Source organism: Pyxicephalus adspersus, chromosome 5 (genome assembly GCF_032062135.1).
Source record: "Pyxicephalus adspersus chromosome 5, UCB_Pads_2.0, whole genome shotgun sequence".
Taxonomy (NCBI): Eukaryota; Metazoa; Chordata; class Amphibia; order Anura; family Pyxicephalidae; genus Pyxicephalus; species Pyxicephalus adspersus.
Genome location: NC_092862.1, coordinates 32,666,581 through 32,676,733, shown reverse-complemented (window position 1 = coordinate 32,676,733; position 10,153 = coordinate 32,666,581). Strand labels below are relative to the sequence as shown.

The following is a 10,153-nucleotide window of genomic DNA, read 5'->3' as shown; positions in this document are numbered from 1 at the left end:
TTTTTTTCCCTCACTGTATACCTATGTTTTGAATTTGTAAAAATCATATTTTTTTTTTCCAATAAAGAAGGGTTCGGTGAACACGCATATGAAACTGGTGGGGTTCAGTTGTTCCAACAAGGTTAAGAACCACTGCTTTAAACCCTTTATATTCACCTGTCCCCATTATCTTCTTGCTTCTTCTCTTTTAGGAAGGAGGGATTATTGCAGAAGGGACAGGCAATGTAAATTCCGAATATATTTCACGTTTTGATTATATCTACATGTTAGTGTTGTGGATGAGTTTCTACACATTTTATAGACTAAGTTTTATTGTTTTCATAGTCAGCAAATAAATACTTAACATGTCTAGTTGTTTATTCTATATAAAAAAATCACCTTCTTTATATTGCAGACGATGATGGGACGAATGCATCATGTTATAAGGATATTTGCTGAATGATTACCCTGAATGACAAGCTACAGGTTTTCAGAATCCCCATTATGCTGTAGTCTAAAAGTCTGGTTAGTAAAGAGAAAACTTGCTCAGCTATTTTCAATGCTACACAAGCACTTAAGCAGTCTTTTGGCAGAGTAATATGATTTATATGCTCTTCTAGACACAGGTACTGAATTACTAAATAGGTATTAAGTGTTTCTGTTGCCCATGAAAACTGGATTTCAGTAGTTAGTAAGGTTAGAAGTAAATAGCAAACATATTGTTGTATAGGCAGAGTTTTATTCATAAATGCCATCAAACATAAAATGAGTGGTTTGTCCTCTTACATTAACATGTATAATTGCATTCTTTTTAGGATTTACAAAAAATTAACAAGTGTATATAAATAGGGGTGTAAATATTTGCCCATTCAAATAAAAAGGTTCTGCTTTGTAGTGCTGGACTGTGGTTGGGCTTCTCCTCCTCACAGTGGACCTGATTTAATAAAGATCTCCAAGGCTGGAGAGGGTAGACTGGGTGATCCATCAAACCTGGAATTGATTGCTTCAAAGTCATTTGCTATTTGATAGCAAATGTTTTGAGTCCTGGACCAAATTAATTCCAAATTTGCTGATCACCCAGCTTCACTGATGAAAGTGTATCCTCCCCAGCCTTGGGGGGCTTTATTAAATCAGGCCCAATATTTTAAAGTCTATTAGGAAACTGACTCCTTGAAGGAAACGCACTGCCTTCTGTCAATTAAATGAGCCTGTACCTTACCTGTATAAGGAAAGCAAAAATATTTTGAGCCAAACCACACTCCTTATTCCATTCACATCATCATTGCACATCATTCAAGCAGAACTATACCTATTAATACCCACCTGTACGCTTTTTGTTCCAGATGCCATCATCTTCTCCTTTTTTCCTTCCATAATTTAATCTTCAGCCATCTTGACTGGCCAGAATTACATAACTTGCATTCAGCATTCAGTCCCAGCACACACAAAGGAAACCAGGACTGACCGGTGCCCGGGTGAAAAATCTGACAACAGGGCAGCAATCAGACAGGTAAGTTTTATATTAAATAGTTATTGCAGAAGAGGCATCTCACCTGTCCCTTCTGCAATAAACACCTGCCTGACCACCAGTTTTCAAAGGGGGGCTTTAGCTTAACTTCAAAAGTCAAATATGATAAATACTTTAGCCTTATTGGTATATCTGACCTAAACATCTGCACACAGTTACATTTATGCGATAACAACAATGCCTACAACAAGCTGTTATCACATTAGATGATTAAAAGGATAATAATAATGTCCGTGGATATTGTGAGAGATTTGTTTTATCCTCAGCTGGCTGAAAACACATTTGTTGTTCAGTGTTTAATGTACATCTTTCTCTTGATGCCAGATTTTATTCTTTATCAAAGAAAAAAAAATCTGGTTATTCTTTATGAACATAAAAAGCTCGGTTCTGGCTCCAGATGTGGGATTTGTACAGACCATTGCTTCTAACACATTATGCTAGCAGAAGAACACATTTTCCATGGGGAATGAGACGGCGTGCCAAAAAATTATCAACAAAAAAGCTTCTGGAAACCACACCATATCGGTACAATGGCTGATATATTGCTGCTAACCTTTTCTCTAGACATCATCTAACTTTCTCTAACTTATAGAAGATTTATTCATTAATCTTAAAACATAGGATTTTACAAGAGCACTTCAAATGCCACAGAGAAAAATCAGATCCTACCTTTACGGTCAACTATGGCAGAAAAAGCAGGCAGGGTTCTTACCAAGTGATTGCGTGAATGTTGAATTCAGGATTCCTGTGCACCCAAATAACCAGACAATGGAGGCTTTAGGGAGTTGTCAGATACTTTGTCACAAGTTTAAAACATAACAAATAGGGATTTCTTTTTACCTATGGGGTGCCATTATAGGACCAAAGGTAAACATGAAAGTTGGGGGCCTTTGGAGTCACTTCTATGGCAAAGAGCATAAACTTGGAACTGCCCTGTGACATGCTCATGGGCGCACCCCAAAATCTCCACAAGAGCAAGCTGTAGGGATCTGATAATGTAGCAGCATATGATAAACTCCTTTGGCTATCTGCCCCCTAAACTTCCTTACTATGGTAGCACTAAAGGGTAAAAAAAACAATAGCAACAAAGGCTGTTCCCGATGCCATACATTCACCAAATAAAGCCACAAATATGTGAACATGTGCAGCTCAACAAAATATGATAGCTTGTTGGTGATCAGGCAGGTAAGAATAGTTATTGCAAAAGGGACATCGCCTGTCCCTTTTTGTGCCAGTCATACATTTTTACCAATGGGGTGCAAACAAAGTATATCAAGGATGCCTTAACTCCAATTTACATAGTATGTTTTGTGTAATAGTAAAAGAAACAAACGGTAGCATGTATGTCAAAGAAAAAAAAAAGCCTTGATTTTAAACATATTGCAGGTACAAAAGAAAACTGCTGATGTGACAGAGATAATGTATGTTCCTACTTTCCTCTTAGACATGAAAACACAGCTCTGTTACCAAGCATGCAATGTCAGCCCGTCATTGCTAAAGGGTTACAAAAACCACAGCCCTCTCCTCATCTGCATAATCCTGCCTTGTTCACAGGAAGTGATCACAGAACTTCAACCATATTCAAGTGGTTTTCCACTTATAAAACAAATATAACTAAGCACTTTAAATAATGTATTAAACTAACCAAAAAAACAAAACAAAAAGACATTCACTGTGAGGTTTTACATTTCCAGAATAGTTGCTGCTTCTGCAAACTTGCTCCATGATTTTGGCAGAACATTCATTGCACCAATAGGTATTATGGCAATGGTAAAGAGGATCAAGAATTGGATATATTTTTATTTAAGTTTTGTGAAAGCATAAAAAAATTGATATGATTATATTATGTGCAAGTGTTACAGGCTAATATTTACTACACTGCCCTTTCCAGAGAATTGGCAGCTTGGAGAGCTTCAGCCCAAAGTCAGAACCTAATAAAAAGTGAAACGTAATTCAGAATGTTACATATTAATAGCAGATATCTTGTTGTACCTTGCGCTGGACAAAACCAACTTCTAGATGGTTAAATAGCTCACATTTGGAATAATTAATACAATGACACATCACCAGGCGAGCACCAAGATTTGTACAAATATCTGATAATTTTATGTCACATCAAAGCACCATCTGACCCCTAAACCTCCATTATAAGTTGGACGATTACAACCCAAATATACAATCTCTGTAAATCTGATTTAGCATTTCCAAAATGGTTATGTAAGGGCCAACCTAAACAATCTGTTCAATCTGTGTCCAGTCAGAAAGGTCCTTATATAATTTTGGTAGGTATACAGAAACTATAATGGGAGGCAATAGAGGACGTGCTACCAATGTGACCCAATTATTGTAGAGTAACAAATTATATCACTGTAACTGGTAGGACTATAGTTTGAGGTTATACTTTCACATATATTCTATGTACACCATTTCTGTTCTCAGCTGCACGGCTGTGACAACATTGCACATGGAAGCAGGAAATTGCAGCTTCTTCTCTGTAGTGAAGAAATTACATTGATCCAGGAGAAAAATGCTAGGTACTTACAATAAGATGTGTTTAATACGTAAGTCTTTCAAGGTATTATAGTTTACTGAATATTTAATAAAAGCCAGGGTCTTCAACCAATGTTAACTGAAAAATCAATCAAATTCTTTATTCAACATAGATATTGAAGTGGGCAATTGGTGACAGCATCACTTTGTACCACATTGAGCATTATACATGTACAAGTAGCAGAATTTCTAAAAAAATATTTGAAATTGATGCAAGATAGTAAGATTGCTTGCTGAGCAAGGAAACGGTGTCATTAGGGCAGCACGGTGGCGGTAGGTCCCCAGTTCGAATCTCAGCCAGGACACTATGTTTGCAGGTTCTCCCTGTGTCTGCGTGGGTTTCCTCCCACATCCCAAAAACATGCAATGAGGTTATTCGGCTTCCTCCCAAAAAAAAAAAAAAAAAAAATTGAACCCTAGATTACATTTATGACATATATTAAATGGTAGTGGTAGGGACATTAGATTGTGAGCCCCTTTGAGGGACAGTTAGTGACAGGACTATGGACTTTGTACGGCGCTGCGTAATATGATGGCGCTATATAAGTACTTTATAATAATAATAATTACAAGAAGGGTTGATGTCTCACCAGAAACAATATATTTGACGCAGCTGACTGCGTGCATCAGACTCATGCCTGTCATTCTTTGAGACACCTGTGTATTCCAATAAGCACCTATGTTCACTGGCACCAAAAAAAGACATCTATTTCATGATGGGGTTCTTTAGGAGGTTTAGAATAAAGGAGGCAACGTGCTAACCGAGCAGTACTGCTAATTTCTTTTAGTCATGTGAGCAATTCTTCTTTCCTTGCCCAAGCTTAATGGTAATGTGTAAAATAATGAGATACTGTGAGCGGATTACCACTTTGTAACGCCACATGCTGGATTTCAGCGCTAAAACAATGTTTCTAGTCTTCAACCCTAAACAAAATATGTATCTGAATCACACAAGACAGTCACAAGATTGTGTTAGTCAGAGGGCCTTGGCCCTCCCTCCCCTACCCCTCCTGCAATTACATTTACATATGGATTTCATGACATCGCACTCCCGGCTGACATTTATACTATTCCTTAAAAGCAGCCATACTGTCCTGACACCTCTACAGTTATAAATGGCATTAAACAGTGGCAAGAAATATTACCAGAGGCATTGTATATCAACAGACCAATGCAGACATCTGAAGGCCGAACTACAGAAATACTTTAAATGCAATAATGCTAAGCAATTTAATCAACTGCTGAGTTAACACATTTAACACAAATTAAGGTCACAGTGATGTGTTACAAAGAATTAGGGTTATAATTAGGTAAATTGCTGAGAATAAACATTGTGTGCTCTTCTGCCCCCCAGCAGTCCAGTATTAATGGAACTATTTTATAAATCTGATCTATGTTGGAGCTACAGGATAAGTTCTCAAAGCTGAGCTGCCAAAATGCCTAACTCAATTGGTCTGAACCTAAACAATATTACTGGTGAGCAATATTACTAGACTAAAGATGTGAACCTGACACATAGGAAGCTTAATGTATCCAAGATTGGTCCATATGTCACATGACCCCCCCCCAATGACTATCATTTTATATTATATTTAGGTAAATCCATATGAGGACCAGATCATTACGTCTCATCCTGCCCTATAGCCAGATTACTCAAGGCTGAGTTTTCAGTTCAACTGAGCTTTTGCAAAGTTTCCAAACCAATCTGTACTCAAAAGATTTATGGAAAACCTGCCGATTCCGACTGTCTGCTGTGACAACCTCACCAATTTAATAATTGCCAAGCAAACAGAGTATAGGGGAACATTAGGAAAATATAAAAAAAGCCTGTAGTTTACTATGCTAAAAACCCCAAACACTTCCTTGGCATCAAAGTGGAAGGTCCAATTGAAACCCTAATGTAGATTATGTTTCCAGCAAACATGTAATGTAAAGCGGACAGGATTAATATTCTGCCATTCCACAACAATATACAAATTTGAAGTGTTTTTTTTTGTGTGTGTGTGCCTGAATTTATCACACCCAACTAAAGACAACCTTCATAATGATAGTAATAATCTTACCTGGGACCAAGCTGCTCTGGGCTCTCTTTCCTCTTCCGCTGCTCCACCCTGGAGGGGTCCGAGGGATTATCTCCAATTCCACTCATCTTGAACACATATCAGCAACTGGAGGATACAAGGAAAAGCGAACAGTCAGCAACATTATGGCTTTGCCAACACAAACCTGCTATGGAGATTACTATTCTACAATTTATGTATGCTGAAAGATTCAATAAACAAAATTATAACAAACACAAAAAAGTGCACTTTATTAAAGATAAACCTTTCAGAAACAAGCAGATTGAAGATATTAAGATAAAAGGAAAAGAAAAGGAGGTGCCACTGCCGATTTATTTATAAAGCTTCAAGCATTGCGTCTGTCATGTTTATTCCTCCATCACTGCAGGCCAGATAAATATATCTCCCTGAATTCTGCCATACACGTCTGCCACAGTCCAGTGACTTACTAAGCAATAAAACAAGGATAAGGATGACAGCCCCAAGTGCTGCACCTTCAAAAACAAGTTCGCATTGGCAGCTCATATGTTTCCCTTCATTACCCTACTACCGGTCTGTCTGTGGAATAATCCCACCTTAGACTAAAAAGCATATCACATAGATAAAGGATTAGCAAAACAACGATTTAGAGTAAGGAAGGGGTTAATACCCGTCAGTTCTTTTTATCCCTGGGTTCCATTGGGGAGATTTCCTTTGACTTCCTGCCCCAAAAAACACAACAGGATGTGATAGTAACAATGAATACATTTTCTCTCGAATAGCAGTCATTGGATTAGGTAAAAGCTTTCCCCTCCAAGCTTGTTCTGGTGACAACAATAAAAGTTTAATTCCCTGTAACTTTCTAATACACTAATAAAACGTAACAAACCAAGAAGGTAATCTCCCATTAGGGTTATTGTCTGTACTCTATCTATATCATATTTCTAAAGCAGTGAATGCGACTTTCCCCAAACATCTACAGGTAGTGAACCAGTCACTAATTTAAAACTGATGCACAAGGTAGATCTACCTGAATGATGGTCATCTGCACTGCTTATAAATACACCCCTAGCATCAAGATCCCTTTACCACGGATACTAAACTTTTAGGAAAGATTTGGAATTACCTTTATGCTTATTTGCCCTTTTTATACAAACTCTAAATAATACCAAGCAAGAATAACAAAACATCTAACAGCCATTTACAAATTGCCATGGAGGTGCTTTTCACCTATTTTTACAAAGTGCATTAGTAAATAGCAATGCCACCGACAGGCTAACTAACCCCAGGAACCTTTGACACACATGCATTGCAGCACAACACATAGTAAACAAATTACTGCGGCTTGTGTGGTGGTCTGCCCCAGAAAAAATACAACACGAGTCTGATCTAAGGCTGCGTACACATGTGCAATAATTGTCGTTGGAAGCGAACGATTCATGATGGATCGTTCGATAATTGTTAACAAAAAAAGTGTGCATTGACTGGTCAACGACGCCGATGATCGAGGAATCTCGCAGGAAACGAACGACCGTTCCGGCCGATCTGATTGGGTGACGATCGTTCGTAATCTATTGTGTGTATGGTCCTTCAGTGATCGTGGATTGTTCTGTGATACACTTTCTCCTGTACATGCCACTTCCTGCATCGTTTGAATGATCGTTCAGTTGATCGCATCTAGTGGGTACATTTGTGGTGGATTATATTTTAAACGATGTACAGAATTGTGCACAATACGATCGTTCAAAATAATCGTGAATAATTGTTGATTGTTTTCAAAAGATAATTATTGCACGGGTGTACCTAGCCTAAGGCTACATACACACGTGCAATGGTTCTCGTCCGATAATCAGTTAAGGGCCGATATCGAACGAGAATGTGGCGTGTGTACAGTGCCCATGGTCCATCATCCGAACGACCATCATAGCGGATTCATAGATGATGGACGACGAACGATTGTAATGGAACTGAAGCGAAGGGAGCTCAGCAGGAGGGGGTGCTCCATCGCTCTTCCCCTGCCCTCTACATAGAGCTGTATGTATAGCACTCGTTCATGCATCGTGCAGTCATTAGTCATTGGAAAGGATCGTGAAAGATCCTTTCCAATGACAATTATTGCAAGCGTGTATGTAGCCTAATGCCTTGGCAGACCGATTGTTTGTACGATAACACAATACACCATAATAACAAGTGAACATACCCCCTAATCTAGTTCTGTTTAGAGTAAAATGTTAACAGAAATGCTGAACTTTGCATAAGCGTACAACCTTGCACAGGGAGATGGAGGGGGAAGGTGCAATATTATGAGGTGATCGGGCTATCTATTGCACAAGAGAGCTTGTGGAGGGGTAAGAGACATCCTCTGCGATTTGTTACTCCTTTCCTTGTGAATTAACAGACTGAGGAAGTGACCAAGTTGAAGAGACCTTGGCATCACTCTGACATAATAATATGTTAAATTTACCTACAACAGTGGCAGCATAATCTCTCATTACAGTTCAGCTTATAATACAGACACTATTGTAGACTTCTTCCAACACTGAGAAATAATGAAGGCCGTGCTTTCTAACTTCAAACTGCACTAACATTCTACCATCAAAGGGCATTTTACATTTGGATTCCTTTTATTCTACTACAGTCACAATGACAGTAAAAGCAGATTCAGACAACTGTTAATGCCCCACACATGAACAAAGGTTTTACACAACTGAACTCAAAGCAAATGAACTGTCAAACATTCCTAATCCATATACAACTACAAATTCCAATCTGTAAAAAACAGATTTAAATGATGTATTTTATTATATTTTTTACCATCTACCTTGATTTCCTATTTCACCCCTAAGTAGAGCCCACTGACATAGAGGGCAACACATGTGCACCAACAACTGCCAAAAGAAGCTTACTTTAATATATTCAATTTACTCCACGCTGGTTTTAATAACCGTGCCTTGCAACTGTGAGCTAATAACAGAAAAAAGCAATGGATCCTGAGTATAATACGGGGGTTATTTGGAGGTCAGTGCATAGTCAGCACAAAGTAACTGCTACTAAAGGAGTGCCGAAATGCAGCAGATAACAACACTGCCCCATGTGCTGCTTATAGAGGAGGATTCTACACATCGCCCGATATATACACAGACCTCCCCCATCTACCAGGGGACTACTCACTGTACAGGAACCATAGAGCTCATCCAGATCAACACGCAGCCTATCACCGCTTCACATGTCACTGACAAACACAAACTTCTAGTAAACAGATGTAATAATGGCTGCCCACAATGTGAATGGGAAAACATTTGTGAAAGTTACTTCATTCAAATATGTAACAATCTCCAGCAAAAATGTGTCCTTTATGTGTTTGTTGTATAGTAATATTTATCGTATAGGAATACAGAATAGGGAACAGTTAAAACCTTTAAAGAATTATATAAGGGGATAACTCCTCATTTCCTTATGATTCCATGACTGTGTGTGACAGGAATCTCACCACCAAAACAAGCTAACATTTTCTACCTGTAGTGCACATAGTGGATGGTCAGGTCACTATAACAATATACATCCAAAATGATGTTACCACTTAAATAACAGGACAGGAATCTTATACAGGACAACCTGAAACACAAATGCAGGAGAGTCGCCCAATACAGGACCCCTCCCATTACCACCAGACAGGTGCAGAGCACCAAGCCATCACCTCTGGACAGGTAACCAATATACACCCCCCTCCTTCCACCTGACAGCCATCGGGAACATAACCTACTCCTATCACCACAAGGCAGGTATTAGGTACAGGACAGGTAAACATTACAGGACCTCCTCCCAGCAACACAGGGTGAGTGGCAGTGTTCTCCCCGGACCACACGGCTGTTTTTGGGTCACAATACAGGGCCTGCCACCGGCCTACAATTTCTTTCCATCCAACTATAAAAAATTTCTGGGTTGAGAACTGGTGGGTGGAGTCATTACTACTTATTGGATACCTATAGGGGGGCTCTAAAAACTTGTACAGAACCCACTACCTTCACCACCACGGGCCAGGTAAGTAGCACAGGAC

At 38.9% G+C, this 10,153-nt stretch overlaps 1 protein-coding gene across 1 annotated transcript in view; it reads right to left on the bottom strand.

Moving 5' to 3' along the window:
- The window catches only part of NCOA2 (nuclear receptor coactivator 2), a 145,619-nt gene that overhangs the window by 58,982 nt on the left and 76,484 nt on the right, over positions 1-10,153 (bottom strand). Inside the window, exon 3 of the mRNA XM_072413250.1 lies at positions 6,121-6,225. Coding sequence (XP_072269351.1) covers positions 6,121-6,206 — 86 coding nt within the window. The 5' untranslated portion in view covers positions 6,207-6,225. The remainder of the gene's footprint in view (positions 1-6,120; positions 6,226-10,153) is intronic.